Source organism: Phalangium opilio, unplaced genomic scaffold (assembly GCF_054372755.1).
Source record: "Phalangium opilio isolate 3A_F unplaced genomic scaffold, DU_Popi_V2 ptg000113l_1, whole genome shotgun sequence".
NCBI classification, from domain to species: domain Eukaryota; kingdom Metazoa; phylum Arthropoda; class Arachnida; order Opiliones; family Phalangiidae; genus Phalangium; species Phalangium opilio.
In genome coordinates this window covers 3,439,992-3,456,134 of record NW_028324209.1, presented here as the reverse complement: position 1 = coordinate 3,456,134, position 16,143 = coordinate 3,439,992, and the positions used below count along the sequence as shown (strand labels likewise).

At 37.6% G+C, this 16,143-nt stretch overlaps 3 protein-coding genes across 5 annotated transcripts in view; 1 reads left to right on the top strand and 2 right to left on the bottom strand.

The window, feature by feature from the left end:
• Sh (Potassium voltage-gated channel protein Shaker) overlaps nucleotides 1-6,985 on the bottom strand; it is a 60,719-nt gene extending 53,734 nt beyond the window's left edge. Inside the window, exons 1-2 of one of the 2 annotated variants that reach the window (XM_089853231.1) lie at nucleotides 5,220-6,879; nucleotides 4,900-5,105 (exon numbers count right to left, since the gene is read on the bottom strand). In XM_089853231.1, the coding sequence (XP_089709357.1) occupies nucleotides 4,900-4,982 (83 nt within the window). In that variant the 5' untranslated portion in view covers nucleotides 4,983-5,105; nucleotides 5,220-6,879. Of the gene's footprint in view, nucleotides 1-4,302; nucleotides 4,751-4,899 lie in introns of those variants that run through there. The other variant, XR_016374903.1, reaches the window with a different exon arrangement.
• snRNP-U1-70K (small ribonucleoprotein particle U1 subunit 70K) overlaps nucleotides 1-12,920 on the top strand; it is a 76,983-nt gene extending 64,063 nt beyond the window's left edge. Inside the window, exons 3-14 of one of the 2 annotated variants that reach the window (XM_089853238.1) lie at nucleotides 7,419-7,672; nucleotides 7,741-7,937; nucleotides 8,021-8,083; nucleotides 8,140-8,194; nucleotides 8,265-8,329; nucleotides 8,396-8,458; nucleotides 8,590-8,671; nucleotides 11,635-11,736; nucleotides 11,799-11,889; nucleotides 11,975-12,085; nucleotides 12,154-12,387; nucleotides 12,470-12,920. In XM_089853238.1, coding sequence (XP_089709364.1) covers nucleotides 7,794-7,937; nucleotides 8,021-8,083; nucleotides 8,140-8,194; nucleotides 8,265-8,329; nucleotides 8,396-8,458; nucleotides 8,590-8,671; nucleotides 11,635-11,736; nucleotides 11,799-11,889; nucleotides 11,975-12,085; nucleotides 12,154-12,387; nucleotides 12,470-12,662 — 1,203 coding nt within the window. In that variant the 5' untranslated portion in view covers nucleotides 7,419-7,672; nucleotides 7,741-7,793 and the 3' untranslated portion in view covers nucleotides 12,663-12,920. Of the gene's footprint in view, nucleotides 1-7,418; nucleotides 7,673-7,740; nucleotides 7,938-8,020; nucleotides 8,084-8,139; nucleotides 8,195-8,264; nucleotides 8,330-8,395; nucleotides 8,459-8,589; nucleotides 8,672-11,634; nucleotides 11,737-11,798; nucleotides 11,890-11,974; nucleotides 12,086-12,153; nucleotides 12,388-12,463 lie in introns of both variants that reach the window. The other variant, XM_089853237.1, reaches the window with a different exon arrangement.
• An 803-nt stretch (nucleotides 12,921-13,723) lies between these two features.
• Nucleotides 13,724-15,540, bottom strand: LOC149623376 (ADP/ATP translocase 3-like). The gene is made up of 2 exons (XM_089853239.1): nucleotides 15,333-15,540; nucleotides 13,724-14,672 (listed from the first exon to the last, which is right to left on the bottom strand). Exons 1-2 carry the CDS (start codon nucleotides 15,493-15,495, stop codon nucleotides 13,930-13,932), a joined length of 906 nt encoding a protein of 301 aa, XP_089709365.1. The 5' UTR covers nucleotides 15,496-15,540; the 3' UTR covers nucleotides 13,724-13,929.
• Nucleotides 15,541-16,143: the final 603 nt, after the last annotated feature.

The following is a 16,143-nucleotide window of genomic DNA, read 5'->3' as shown; positions in this document are numbered from 1 at the left end:
TATTTTTATTTCAAACATTTTGAACGAACCCTGTACAATGCTGCATGAAACTACTTTCAAAGGAAAGTTGATCTATTAGACGCGTACTAAGAAGCGGGGGTCATATTGAGGAAAAAAATGAACTCGAAATAAGTTACTAAAACTTCCGGGCGCCTAAGCTTTCCATAATATGTCATTATACCATCCATTAATTTCTAAAAGATGAATACTTAACCCTTTCGGAAAAGATACGAAGTCTCTTTCAGAGCAGCCTGATGAGACAAATTAGATTTGGTTTCTATAAGATCACGGCTAGATATTGATGAGGGAAAAAGACTCAAAATTGCTCGGGGCGTTGAGATTGAAAATGGGCGAAAAATCCATTAAGCTCAATTAAAACGAGCCGCAACGATTTTGGCTCGTAGTGAGAGAAAAATTTACTTCTGAAATTAATTAGTCTCGGAATTTCAGGCTTCCAAAGGTTAAAGGGAAATTTCTCAAAGGTTTTTTTTTTATTATTATTATTAAGCCTAACTTGATCGAATTTTAATTGACCGCGAGCGAGCCTGACTTAATCGATCAATAGGATAGAGATTCGATTATTTGGATAAATTGCCATTCGATAAGGCCGGGCCGTGAAGAGGATTCTGTCTTCGAGATAAATTTATCCCTGTAACTTTAAGCTTAGCAGCGAAGGGATAAATTACACCATAACCCTATAATGCAAAAGTATCGGTTTTTCGAGACTTCCGCGCTCATTTACAAATTTCTTCTCTAAACCGTGAGAGAATGGAGGCACGCGTAACATAATGTGATTTACTTTCTTGGTCTAGTCGGGTTGCTAGTAGAGGTAGTGGAGTTTGCAGTAGGCGATGAGTTAATTCGCCACCAGGAGCCGCGGCTTTACCCCCTTTTTGAAGGATGCGTGCTCGTAGCAAATATCCTTCGACCATAAGTTTATAAGATATGTTCTATAAGTATGACACTTCCTGTACTTCGTTATGTTTAAGACTTACTTAGAGCTAGTTCGAGAACGACAAGCGAGAATTTACTACACTCGGTTTTTGCACTCCATCTTCCTATTTAGTCTGTATTAAGCCTTTGACAGCTCCTCACCAGGCGTCGCTTTACCTCGAATCTATGACCAACGTGATTTCATGACAAGCTCTCAGTGACCAGTGACAAACTTATGGAACATATCTTACGAACTTATGTTCGACCCGTACTTATGGAGAGTATTATAAGCTTATATTGTCATACGCTCGCGATAAAGGCTCTGAGCCAAGGTCGATCAAACGCGACATTTGGCCTCTTTGTTTACGTTATGTCACAAAAGATTGAGAATATACGAAGCCATATGGAGCCAACAAAGGGGTGAAAATCACCGCGATTAAACGTAGTCTTCACTGATTACCCTTTTAAGTAAATTTCTCCACCAATTTGAGGGATGACTAATTAAAAAATGCCGACATAATTAATCGAAATTATTTTCGACTTAGAAGCTGATTGTAAAAATTTGCCTAAATCAATTTTCACAGTGAATTATAGAGGTTACAATACGAATCATTATCTTTCCGTTTGAAGGAAGAGGGCGGGAACTTTAGTAAGACCAAGTCTGACGTTAATAACAGCGTTACGATACAAACTCCTCCCATATGTGTATGCACCATCGCTTGGCAAAATAATTCCCCGTGTCAACTCTACCTTCCAGGGATAGAAGTAGCATTTTTTAATGGCTTGAGCTTGGGTAAGCGGGACTATAGTACGCTTGGGCTCTACGGGGAAGTGGAAAAGTATTCAATATATTGGTGATTATGGCGACACCTCAAGTTACTCGAGTCTTTCTCCAAGGTTAGGCGTGCAAAAAAACAATTTAAGTCACGTGATCGTGGATATATACATTCGTGTACGAGTCCATGTACTTGGAATAAACCGAACGGTGCACGTTTTTATCGACTTCCCCCATGAATAATAAACACTGTAAAAGCGGGGGTCTATGAAATACGCTAACTACCAGCGAGCACCACCGCCACCAACGTAGAAAGAGCATTTTTCTCTTGGAGTGTGCGCCGTAACCCTAGTAATATTTGCGCCTCTATATATCTATTATATATATCTAGATATATGTCGCTAGATCCCTGTACGCTCGCTCTACCACGAGCTCCGTTGCTAAGGGCGTAGACTCTGTTTGTTAGCTTCACTACCAAAGATTTAAGGCTATCGACTACCATTTTTCCAAAAGCGTTGTTCTCGTCTCCCAAAGGCTTCGAAACTTTAGGCAGCTTTTCTGAGAATTCTCATCTAAAACAGACGTTCCCTTTCTCTTATACCGTACGCGACTTACCTTTAAGTTGACGCTGGACCTGTAGTTCAAATGTTTATAAGTAGGCTTAAAACTAAAATTCATAGAACAATACAACACTATAGCGAAAGCTGACAATTCTCGGAAGACAAGCGCGTGCTATGGTGGTGTTTTTGTTTTTTGGTTTTTTTTTGTGAGCGTTACGGGATTTTAAGCGTGTGCTATGTAGGAAATTTTTAATCTATATGGCGGCTTATACATCAAATGCTTTATTTAAAATAATCGAAAGTTACGAAGAAATATTCCAGGGGGAGCTTAGATTCCGCACTCGAAATGCTACGGAGAATTCAACCTTCAGTATACAAGCCACACCCAAGCAATAATGACCGAAACCATTAAGAGAACTGGCTAGCTATGCTAGCTGCTTTTTTTAGGACTTAACTTAACCCTTTAGTGTTTGGCCCACTTACAACTGTATCTCTGCATTATTAAAGCTCATACAGATTTTTTTCCTACGATTAATTTAACATTAATGATTAATAGGAGAAATATGCAACATTTAGAACCGTGTTCAAATCAATAAAAAATGTTTTTATTAAGTTAATTTCTAAATATTGATTTCTGTTAGAAATAGTTTATTTCATTTCGCATTATAAATCGATTGGTCTGATTTAACGCAATTTGTGTTTATGAAGTTGATGTATTTGTATAAGTCCACATCAATTTAGTCGATGAAGCTAACATTACCTAACATCTACGAAACTGTTTATTTTGTCAACTGCACGTTAAATAACCAAAAGCTGACGCGGAACCGTCGGGTCTCAATTCATCAGATTTTATAGAACTCGGGTTTAAAATTAATATAGAATGTTTATTGATTTTTCCCGTTAAAATATTATAAAGGGGAAAAATTCGTTTAATAAGACGATTAAAGCTGAAATATTTTTCAAAACAACGTCCTCTATTAAATTTAAATGAAAACGTGGGCACTGAACCTAAATTAGAAATGATAACGAAACCCTAAATCTATTTCGTAACGTTCTTATTTATTCGTTGCCATATTGTAACGTAAACTTCGCGTTACTTAGAAGTTGCGTGGTGCCTGTACACCATGGAAATTCTGCGAAGAATCAATCTTTCGCAGCGTTCCCTGAATTGTCGCTGTTCTCTTCAAGCTTGTTCGTCCATTTCTCCTAATCCCAGTTTGGGTCATTAAATACGATTTTCTCGTCCATATTTTTATCAAAACAACGTATTACTCTTGTTTCTGTTTCCTAACCCGTTCAACTACAGCGTATTGAATGAAATATAGGCGGCATAGATTTGTAAATGGGCCAATAATCCCGGGCTTATAATATTAGTGAAGATATAATTTCACCTATTTCACTTCAGTGAGCTTTTGCCATTTTATTTGATTAGGGGAAGACATTTGTCTTGTAGTTGGTGGGTAACAACCGTGGGTGTCTAGGAAATATATGGTTTTGTAAAATCACGAGACTGCTGAATTTGTTAAGACAGTTTTGTCTATCTTAGGAGTTAACAGTGCCGAATTACCCATTAGGCACTGTAGGCACGTGCCTGGGGGCCCTGGAGCTCAGAGGGCCCCTTATGGTCAGCCTTAAGCTCTCAGCTGTCATATCGCAGTGGGCCCCCGAGGGTGTTGATCCGGCACTGGGAGTTAACTTCGCAAATTTTCATAACTTTCAACTGTTTTAGCTTCAGCGTAACAATGTTTTTTTATAAAACCATACATTATTTGGAACTGGCTATCGGATGATGTGAATTTTCATTTGTGATTGATTGTGAGACCATGCGGTTACCTGAATGTTTTTGCATAAACAAGGGTTATGGGAAATCTTGTGTTTATTTATTTAATTTTTTTTTAGTTGAGTAAGGTTAGGTTAGGTTTGGTTGCTATCGGAGGAAGTGTATGTGAATTATTTAGGATGTATAACCCGGTATATACGTGTATTGTGTGTTTTAGGTGCACTATAGTGTTCCGAAAATAATAATATTATACTCATAACTTATACCAACATACAAACGAGTATAGCGGTATCTTTCTTTAATGCAAACATACAAAGCAATTTTAATCGTACATATCGCAGCTTTTCGTCTATATATATTTATAGATAAATATAATGATATATATATAAATTTTCATAACGAAAAACTGGGGCTCCAAAACGGTTTCATCGCAGATTTTAAAGGTGCAGTTCACTACGGTTCATAGTGCCGGCAACATAAACAAAGAAGAAGGTGCACACAGTCGAATTCGTGGAGGCATTTTGTTTTTATTTTAACCCTTTTTGGTATAAGTATCACACGCACAAATCGGGGTCCAAGTGCCCGGAAACTGGTACCATATGAATGTCAACTTATCACAGCCGGTGTCTTTTTTTATTTCTTTTTTTTTTTGGAGAAGCAGTGCTCGTCTAGACAAATTCACTTTGGAAAGTTTCTGTTAAGCTGTAATTATACCGGCATCGTGCATGGCGCATATCAAGACAACACGGAACCATTTGTTTTTTTGCTCTTTTTTTTTTGTAAATATCTATTAGATTTTTAAACGGGAGCTCGTATGTTTAGTTTTATGTAATTAAATAATTAAAACTTACGGCTCCTTTTTTTTCTTCTTTTTGGTCTTGGGCCGATAGGGTCGCTGCATGCCGCCCATGGCATTGGCGCCTCGGGCAGCCATGGCAGCAACAGTCTTCTTTTTAAAGCGGAACTTGAAAAAACGCGCCGTTTCAACCCTGTACGGGAGAAACTCCCGTTGTCGATGCCCGCGTTAAACTAACTCTCCGTTTACCAAAGCTCCTAACTTACGAAAATTAAAACGTACTCAATTTCAATTTTAGCCCTTCATTTAAATTGTTTCTATATCTTATCCGAGAAAGAAAAACAAAATTGAAAATCAATAAAGTACGTCCCTCACTTTATTTCAGTTTGTCTTCGGAGTTATTTTAATCTAGTTGAAATTCGTCGAAGAAAGTTTTCTTAAGTTGAGAGAGGGGCTTGCCCGGTGCGAAGTTGCGTGGAGTGGCGCGAAATTGAAACTTTTGAATTCAGAGACGTACCGCGATTCTGAATCTGTCAAAGCGCGAGCGGCGGGTACAATAATCTAAAGGGGTGATTAAGGCGTGGAAATTCAGAGAAACTTAGATATTTTAGTACATTTTTTACGAGAGTGACAAAGGCAAAACTGAAAAACTGTTAGGAGAGTGACGGCTGGCTCTCGGCCGGTCTAATCTATAATCCAAAGAAGCGAGAGCGGTAAGGCGTTGGGTATTAAGTGGTGTATATCCCCGAGCGTTGAGGCGCTTCCGTGCGGTCGGGCAGGCCCCGCTCGGGGAAGGGGGGATAGACCGTGTTGAGAGCGCGAGCCAGTACTACTAACTTCGCGCTTCGGCCGCTCGATCCGGAATAAAAATTGCCCGTGTAGAGAGTCCGTAGTGTACGGGGTCCGCAGCGACCGCTGGTCTGTTACTCCGCCAAAGAAGGCTTTTTTACTCGTACCACACCCTCCCTACCCTTCCCTTCCCGCGTTAGCCCATTCGATTTCTAGAAACTAGGCTAAATAGGTAAATTATTCTCCATTTTGGGGGGACGAATGGGGGAAGAGAACCGAGGGAGTAGCCTCTACAGATCACCCTCGCCGTATATATCCGCAATAATCGTCGGGCGGGGTCTTTGCCTTATCCTAGGGACCAAGGACCCATATAAGAACCGAGAACCTTCAATCATACAATTTATCCCGGGTCAATCAAGCATTGGCATCATAGTTAGCTTTCGGTTGGGTGAGGAGATAAGATTCGTGAAACAATTTTCATGGGCATACTGGTAGGTTGAATGTCGAAGGAAAGCTGAGACCAACCGTGGTAAGACTTAGGAGGGTGTGACGTACTACTCAGAGAAACTGAAAGGTGTCTATTGGCATGCATTTTAACTCTCAGTGCGAAAGTGTCAGTTTGTCTTAGACGGTTGTTCATACGTTCTCAGTTGCTTATAATGGGTTCTTCTTAATGGGACGAAAGTATACGTAAGCCGGAATAAAGAAAAATTCCATATCCTCATAAGATATACTTATAAAAATTGACCACTAGAAGAGACGATATGCTTCATACAAGTATTACTAGATTCTCCCTAAACACAGGTGCTTAGTGGCTCGGAAATAAAGAATTTTTTTAATGATTCTTTATTTACGTTTTTGTAAAAAAAAAGTTATAATTACAAAGCCACAATTTAAGGACAATCAAAACCAAAAGCCTATTTAAAACCTTTCTTTTTCCAATATGCCATACGCTCTAGACAAAATAGCGCCTTTGAACCTATTAAGGAAGAACAATGTCTTACTCGAAAATGGCATATAATGATAGAGAGTATAAAGAGTAGGAGAAGACTGCGGCAAAGGAACTTAGAAGTGTCTTATCCCGCGCTTTGGTTGGTGTAAGTACAAGTACTTAACACGAATTTTGTGTCAGGAATTTCATTAAGGTGAAATCAGTTGACAGGTAATTAAAATATACATTATGCGCTATCAAATTGTATTTGGAAAAATTTTATCTTCCCATTACAATCCGAGAAATCGCAAACGAAACATTCTGCGTTGGATAAAATAAAACAACAGGCTAAATAAGGTTACGTGTTGAATTGTTGATGCGCTTCCGTGTAGGAAATTTCAATAAGTTGAAATATAAAGTAAACATAGGCTATCGAGTCCAATTCATAAGTATTTAATCGCATAATTAGTAATTACTAGCTGAGAATCGTTGTGAAAACACCTTGTGTTGGACAAAATAAAATAAGGGAAAATGTATAGATATAAAAACAGTATCTATACACTTTTGATAAGGGTGAATTTAGTGCTTTTTCGCATGAAAGACACCATTTCGATGAATTTAAACCCACCAATATATAAAATTTAAAATTTAAAATCCCCAAAAGGAGCAAAAAAATAATAATATATATATTTTTTTTTTTTGCTCCTTTTGGGGGATTTTAGATAGTTATTTTCAACTTAGATTTTGAAAAACATGAATTAGTTTAGTTTGAAATATTTTACGCTATAATTAGAAGAAAAAAGCCAAACAGTCGAAAAATCAAAGTAATAGATTATATATTAACTTTCATTTAGAGCCTGTGTGTCTCATCCCTGGATTTCCACGACACCAACCCTGTGCTCTTCAGTGGTGCGGATTGTGACCAAGGCTTTGTGTCTTATCCCTCAATTTTCACTTAGCATTCCCGGCCCGGGTTTATCATGAGAATGCTACACGAGCGAGCGTGGGGGTATAATTCGTGGTAGTGATATAGAATTTTACAAAGAGTTATAAATCTGAAACCTTTTCGAATCTTTGAGAAAATTTCTTTGACTTTCAGTTTTAAAAGGTAAAAGTTTTATTCCGAAAAATATGTAGCCATTATCGTTAAGATTAAACACGCATTTTTACTTATAGTTGCTAAGCCTTGGCGACCCATAGACTGGAGTGGAAAACCACCAAATAACAAAATGACCCAATATTTACCGCAGAATCTTCTAGCATTATTTGCCCCTAGAGATCCTATTCCTTTTTTACCACCGCCTGATAAACTTCCTCACGAAAAGAAAACTGCAGGCTATACTGGAATTGGTCAATTTGTCAATTTATTTGAGGTACAGTAATTTTGTCATATTAGAACAATAACAATGCGGACTAAGGATTACTAAGAAAGTATATTGTAATTTTGCTTGTTTAGGACCCAAAAGATACTCCACCTCCAGTTCGAATAGAAACCAGAGAAGAACGCCAAGAAAGAAAAGTAAGAAAAACTAAAATCTAGCATTCTTGACAATGATATGTGTAAATTTATTTCAGAGAAAAGAGAAAGCGGAACAAGTAGCTTATAAATTAGAGCAAGACATTGCATTATGTAAGTAATTATATTATAATTTGCAATTTGGATGGTGTAAAATATTCATTTTGTGTGTTATTATGTTTAGGGGATCCTGCAAACAACCCAGCATCGACATCAGATCCTTATAAGACATTATTTGTGGCAAGAATTGTAAGTTTTCTTTATTATTCATTTACATAATCATCCATCAGTGCTTATTTTATACATTTCTTTCAGAATTATGATTCTTCAGAATCAAAGCTTAGGAGAGAATTCGAAGTTTATGGGCCAATTAGAAAGGTTATAATTATTTACATGATTTTTGTCCATTAGAAGGCTATGTAATTATGATTAGATGTTTCTGCTCTCCGTTCTCTTATTTTGAATGTCTTCTAATTTTATTATTATTCTTCTTATTTTATTTCTTGTAGATCGTTCTGGTTCATGACAATAACACCGGGAAACCTCGTGGGTATGCCTTTATTGAGTATGAACATGAGAGAGACATGCACTGTAAGTACCAATTTATCCCACACCTCATCTTTGGTATGTAAATAGGTTTAGAGACTTAATTGTGGTAAGAATAATGCGTAGTTTTCAGACTAGAAGGATTCATACCATTTACACGAGGAGGATTGGCTTTTTCACTCCACTATGGACTCGTTTCACCTCCTTGTGTAAATGGTATGAATCCTCCTAGTCTGAAAACTATGTATTAAGGGTGTGTGAATTCGACCTTATCTATTGGGGGGAAGTGTCTTTGGAGCAATTTTGTTGCACAGTGAGTTAGATGATACTAGCAATACCTAACAAAATTACTTGTCAGAACTAGGGAGCGAGGGATTTTGGGTAATAGTAAGCTTTTGTTTGGGGGCGGCTGTATTGGTGGGTTGAAGCATTGGAAGGAAAGCTAAAACTCACCAATATGGCTGCCAGAAAGTGACTACTGAGCCAACTGAAATCGCTGAATGCTAGGAGGGTTGATACCATTAACACCTGGAGGCTAGATTACTTGGTAGACAAAGTGCAATACCAAGTAGCTTCACCTCCTGGTACCAAATGTATCAACCCTCCTAGTCTGAAACGATGTATATGACCAGTCTGGGAAATAGCACACTTCCTCTGGTCCAAAACCAGTTTATTAATTGCTTGGACTAGTTTTTTAATTCAAGAAGTGGGGGTTACTGGTATTCGGGACCAGTTTATTAATTGCAAATCTATAGGAGAACAAAGGCTGGGACCAGTTCAGAGACCAGTTTATTATTTCGGACACTAGGGGGGTCACTGGTCCCAAGGACTAGTTTAAAAAATATCCTTATTTCCCAGACTGTATATGACATTTAGTGGGCGAGATTTTCTTATCTTAATTAGAAAATGATTGTAGTGTCAAAAAAACTTATTGAATCACTGTAATTGTTTTTCAAACATTTCCTCAAATATCAAATCAATTTTCAAAACGGAATTAGTTGAAAATATTGTTACTAAGCCTTGGCGGGGAAAATCTACAATAGGCATATTTAAATGTGATTTTAGTTGATGGCATCTTTAGTGGATGATTATGTTATCAATTTTAATCCAAATCGCAATTAAAGGGGTCCTTAAAAATTCAAATTCTTGCACAGGGTGCATCCTTTGCATATCCATCTTGCCCATTGCCTTCGGGGGGGGGGGGGATATATAGAGAGCTTTCAGTTATGGGAGGAGCTAAGATTAGTGAGGTAATATACACGTACATACTGTTGGGTTGAATGCGGAAGGAAAGCTAAAATCCACCAATATGGCTACCAGAATCATGGTAAGACATGTTAGGGTGTGACGCACTACTCAGCCAACTGTTAGCTTTCATATAGAGGGGGGGGGGGGGTGCAACCGTCTGGGGATCACTTTGAAAATATTTTTGTGGTAATTTTAAAACAAACATCACAAAACATCGTGTAAAAGGATAACAGAGCTATCCAAGAAGACTACAGGTACTATAATATTAATTGTAAGATAAACTAATACAATGAAAAGGTAAACTGAAAAAAAAAACATATATAGACGTTCAATTCCCAAGTAGATCAATTAGTACCAATAATGTTCAAATTAATAATAATGATTCTTGTCGCGCCGAGAATGCATTACCAAACATTTCACTATAATTATGACCATATAGTCAAAGACAATATAGGTACCAATGTTCTAATAATATATATATAGAGTACGGTTATACAGATTGAAATGTAAGCTTTGGTAAGTTGCGGTTAACAGAAGGGTCCCCCCTTTTTTAATGGTGTTAAAACCAAAATTACGGAACATCAGCGAGAGGTGAGTTTATAAAGAATATAAATCTGGATAAATTTCGAACAAACATGTGGATTCTTTAAAAGTAGCGCCGGAAAATTGTAAGACATTGATACAGGACAGGTTTTCTTTCTTTTTATTTTCATATAATTACACTAAAATCGTTTAAAATTTAACCCACATTTTGTCGCTCTATCGGTAAGAATCGTTTAACTCCTCTCGTCTGTTTGTTATCTCACCGCAGCCGGGTTTTGCGAGAATTTGGAAGTTTGGGTGGTGCCCTATCATTTGAAATCTTGATGTAGTAAAGCTCAGACCTTGGTTTGTATGAGTGTAAATGGTAAGACCATGGTAAGCCTTTGGTCGTAATATTAATACGTGGGAAAGAGACATTCGCTGCTCGGGTATAGGAAAAGATTAGCCTGACAAAGACTTATTTTTGATAGTTAAAATAGTCCTAAATCATCGGTTATAAATAAAAAACCGGTCGAGAGATACGCAACCGAAGTTAGTTATTCCCCAAAAGATTCAAAGAACTGGACGTATTTTACACGTTTTGCTTCGTCCTGAAGTTTTGAAAAAATAATTCACAGTTACGTCATCAAATGGATGAGCCGCGTGTTCTCTTGAAACTAAATCTAAAAGATCGTTTACAAACAATTTCCGACCCTTAAATGGCCGACTAAAATTGATCATTAGTGACAATTGAAGAGTTCCAACTTACTCAAATTAATTTTTGAAAAGGTTAAGAATGTTAGGACATATTTCGCAACTATGAAATGGGTATTTTGTGAAGGAAAAAAAAATAAGTGATTTCAAACACTGCTAGTATTAGTTTTCGTACATTTCACCCAGTTTTGTAAATTGGGCTAGTTTGGTTTTTTTGTTGTTCATAAACTACTTCAAGTTCAGGCATATTACAAATCTTAAAAAAAAAAAGAAAAGAATTGGAAACATTTTCAATTTACATAAACCGAAACATGTTAGTGACACGAAGTGTTTCTGGGTAGTTACAATTATTTGGGAAATAAAAAGTAGTTTATGAACAAAAACCCACAAAAGTGTTTCGTTAGTGGTAAGTATTGTGGGTTGTACTTTTAGGAAAGGTAGGTATGTTTTCTGGAGCCCGTGATGTTTTTGAAAGTGTTTTAAAACCTCCCTGGGTTTCGTATTTTTCTCTTGTTCCACAATAGCCGCTTATAAACACGCTGATGGTAAGAAAATTGATGGTAGAAGAGTTTTGGTTGATGTTGAAAGAGGAAGAATTGTCAAAGGATGGCTACCAAGGCGTTTAGGTACATTGACACGGGTGATCACGCGCAAATTTCACACAGTAATTAACTTTAACGCGTTTTAGGTGGTGGCCTGGGAGGTACGCGTAGGGGTGGACCAGAGGTAAATGTAAAACATTCAGGCCGCGAAGATTCTCGTTTAGATGGTAGCTATTTGTAAGTATATTTTTTTATCACTACTTTTGAGGGAAGCGACTGAGATTTTTTGTAGTTTCTTAATAATTATACCTTTTGTCTGCAGAGATAGAGAACGGGAAAGGGGAGATAGAGGAGAAAGGGAACGTGGTGGTGATAGGGAGAAACGTAGAAGTCGTAGTAGAGACCGCGATCGTAAACGTCGTAGTAGAAGCAGGTTAATATTATAATTGACCTCTTGAAACGCCCCGTTTTTGTTTTAACGTTTTTAAAATTTTGAATTAGGGAACGTCATCGTGATAGAGGTGATCGAGGTCGCGATCGTAGTATGGGTGGTCTAGAAAAGGTCGAAGATGGAATGAATGGTGTACCGGCTGAAATTAAGAAACGCGATAGGCGTAGAAGTCGCTCGAGAGATAGGAGTGGAAGAGATAGAGACCGTGAGCGTAAGAGGAGAAGAAGTCGAAGCAAGAGTCGAGAAAGAAAACGAAGAGATCGCGGAGACCGAGAGGATCGCAGGTACTTGTTTTCTATCATGAAATAGGTTTTGTTTCGAACCCGAGTCAACTTTTTAATTTTTCGTTTTGTTTTGAAGGGATAGAGGGGACAAAGAAGATCGTAGAAATCAAGATATGGATGATGTGGTTATTAAACAAGAACCAATTGATGAAGGGTATGATCAAGCCGAGTACGGTTATCCCAACAACGATCATCCAGACTTTCCTCAAGCTACTTTTAAAGTTGATAATGATGATGACGGCTACGGATACAATAATGATGGTTATTCAAACTAGGTTTTCTCTTAGCAAATTTTATGTATCATATTGGAATATTCATCGCAGTTTAAAAAAACTTTTATACATCATTAGTAGGTTAATTCTTATATTTCATTAATTGTACTATTTGTGTCTAATCACTAGTGACAGGTAAGTATATACAGATTTAAATTTCAGAGCCTAGAATATTTACTTTTACCAGGTTTTCACTCCCTAATTTCATGATATTGTACCAAAACAAACAAAAAAAAAATAATAAATTCGTGATCAATTTTCTTTTTTACGTGTCAATTGGTAAGTGAAGCTTCGGTAACAATACGCCGATTTTTGTGTCGGAAACACAATCCATTTTGAGTATGTAGTGTGGTAACATACCTTCTTGATACTGGAAATTTAGTACCTATTTCTTCCGCTCTTCCTGCTCCCAGCCTAGGCATTATATAATTTTCAGTTGACTAAGTAGTACAATACGCCTTCCTAAATCTTACAATGCGCGTGAGGAAATTTGTTTTCTCGCTACAGGATAGGCAACTCCCTATCTCCGACGGTAGCTTATTCTGTATATACTCTGTTACAACATCGGTTGTCAGCACGCTCAAAGCTAGGTGTCTATGTTGGAGCGGCATAGTGGTTATCTTATAGTTAATTTAGCTTTTTGCGTCCTGACAAGAGACGAAAGAAATACTCATTTTCAGGACTTAAATTTGAAATTTTTTTTTTTTTCGTTGCTTGTCAGCATGTGCAATGCTACGTTACATAGAGACTTAGCTTCGCGCTTGCCGACAAGTGAAGCTGTAGCAGTGTATATATTTAATAATTTGCCGTCAGAGAGAGGGAGTTGACTATCCTATAGCGCGAAAACAAATTTCTTAACGCGTATTCTTCCTACAGTTCCGGCAGCCATCTTGATGGTTTTCAGCTTGCCTATTTCATTCAACATGCAAGTAAGTGGAAGTTTTTTGTAGAGAAAAATTGTTCCAATTTTGGATGATTATAATTGTTTTAAAAGTAAAGTTGTTCTCAAGATGCAGGACTTAAGTCAATGACATACGCTTAATAAGTTCACACGGATACAACAGTTTATGGTTCAAAGTTAATTTAATAGTGAAAAAATATGATTTACATTTTATTTCTTTACTACTCGGGAATGTTTAGCATTTCTTTGGATGTTTTTGAAAATTATTTGAAGTCCAAATTATTTATCGAATAATATTTTTTATATGAGGTTAAAACCTTTCATAAACAATAAATTTTACCTAATAATAATAATAATTACAATTTTTTTTTAGAAAAGGAAAGCCTTAATTTCATCATAAAGTACTAAGACAAAAGCTCCACCAGTGCCACGTATTACGTTAGAGAAGGCTCCCTTAAAGAAAGCTCCGCCACCTTCTGTCTTGTAGATTTTACCCCAACAATGAATGGTGCTCTTGTACATGAGCTCACTCTTGGCTCGGCCACTCTGCATCATCATACGTCTACGGACGGTGTCAAAGGGATAAGAAATAATTCCAGCAACTGTCGTAACAGTTTGAGCAATCATCCAAGATACAACGAGCGGTGTAGTCTTGGGGTTTGGTAGCATGCCCTTGGCGGTGTCAAAGAAACCAAAGTAAGCGGCTCTGTAGATGATAATTCCTTGTACAGACACGTTGAAACCACGGTATAGTCCAGCAAGACCATCAGACTTGAAGATTTTAACTAGACAGTCTCCCAGTCCATTGAATTCTCTAGTAGCTCCGGCTTTACCAATATCAGCAGCCAACCTGGTACGGGCAAAGTCCAAGGGGTAAACGAAACACAGGGAAGTAGCTCCGGCAGCGCCACCGGAAGCTAAGTTTCCCAAGAAGTAACGCCAGAACTGAGTGTGCTTGTCAACTCCTCCGAGGAAGACTTGCTTGTACTTGTCCTTGAAAGCAAAGTTTAGAGCTTGCGTGGGAAAGTAACGAATTACATTGGCCAAGTTGCCTCTCCAGAAACTTAAGAATCCTTGTTCCTTTGGGATACGGACAAAACAGTCCACCATTCCTATGAAAATTAGAATCAAATTGTAAAGTTAGCTGAAGGTACAATACTCTTTTAAGTGGTAATTAGAATGAATTTGTCAAGTCAGTTTGTACATTATCATCAATTTTGATATCAGCATTACGTCCCTGTACAATGTATTATTCATCATTTTGACATATTTATCCATTAGACCATGTGTTACAAAAAATGAACTTTAAAGCCTTAAAACTTACACCCAAGGTTAAATTACATAATTCTAACTCGCATTACTAAGTATTATTAAAACGCGCGCTAACTTTATCACCTAATTTAGGGTTTTTCGGGTGGAGGGGTATTTCCTCGTTAAATTTCACAATAGTTAATAATTTCTTGGAAGTCCCCCCTCCCCTCACGCCTAGATAAAATACGCTCGCTCACGATGTATGGTTTAAGTATAGCCATGGAAATCCTGCCGAATTTACTATCACGTTTCTCCATCTCCATTCAATTTCTCTTTGCACAAATTTTTGAACACTTAAAATAGTTTATTGAATATTTTAAGAATCCATTTATCATATCAGGCGAAGAAAAATCAAAATGGCGTCGCTGATTACAGCTACGCGTGTTGCCGAGATATGGGCCATGGCATTGGAAAATAGGGCACGTTTCTTTAATGACCGAGGCTTAGCGTATTCTAATTACCTTTGTATTGTTTGTCGGCGGCAATTTGTTTGGAAGCATGTTGGACTTGAAGTAAAAGTTTCACCCTTTCGATGGGGGCTACCGCGGTTTTAGAAATTGCGGCCGCAACTCCACCGGCAACGAAATCTTTGGCAAAAGATACTGGGTCAAATCCTCCCGACATGTTGCTTGTTCAGCGTCTAGCGTGTAAAGGACAGAAGTGAACGATTGAAAACCCTATCGTTACGTCACCACCACGTTTTTATCACGCCGGCCTGCCGGCAACCCATTTATAAGGAAATTAGAAATATGTATTTTACGAAACCATTTTTGATTAATATGTTATTCTTTCGACGTGAAAAGAAATACCATTGCAAAAAATTCGAAATTTAAGCGACATTTAAGTTTTTTTAGATTATTATGCTAGAGCCAATCAGATAGCCGGATTGCCGGCGTATCAAAGTAGACGAACGTAACGTACCCTAGACTGGAAATGTTCTTTACTACTAACGAGCTGATAGAGAGCGAGTTGATAGAGAAAACGAAATTTTTGTCATGAACTTAGATTGTTCTGAAAGCATCTGTAACTACAAAATTGTGTTTCCTTATTGCAGCAGCCTGGTTTTGCGAGACTTTCCGCGTTTTTCTGCGTTGCAGAATACAATCAATACATGTCTAGGGTACGTTAGTTAGACTGTCTTTTACTGTACTTTCCACCCTCTTTGTCGGCTCTTATAATTCACCTCCAGCGGTGCTCAGCTGATACGCCAGTAATTTTTGCACCCAAAAAATTTCCCATAGAAGCGCGCGTTGTTATTTTACTTCTTCTAGT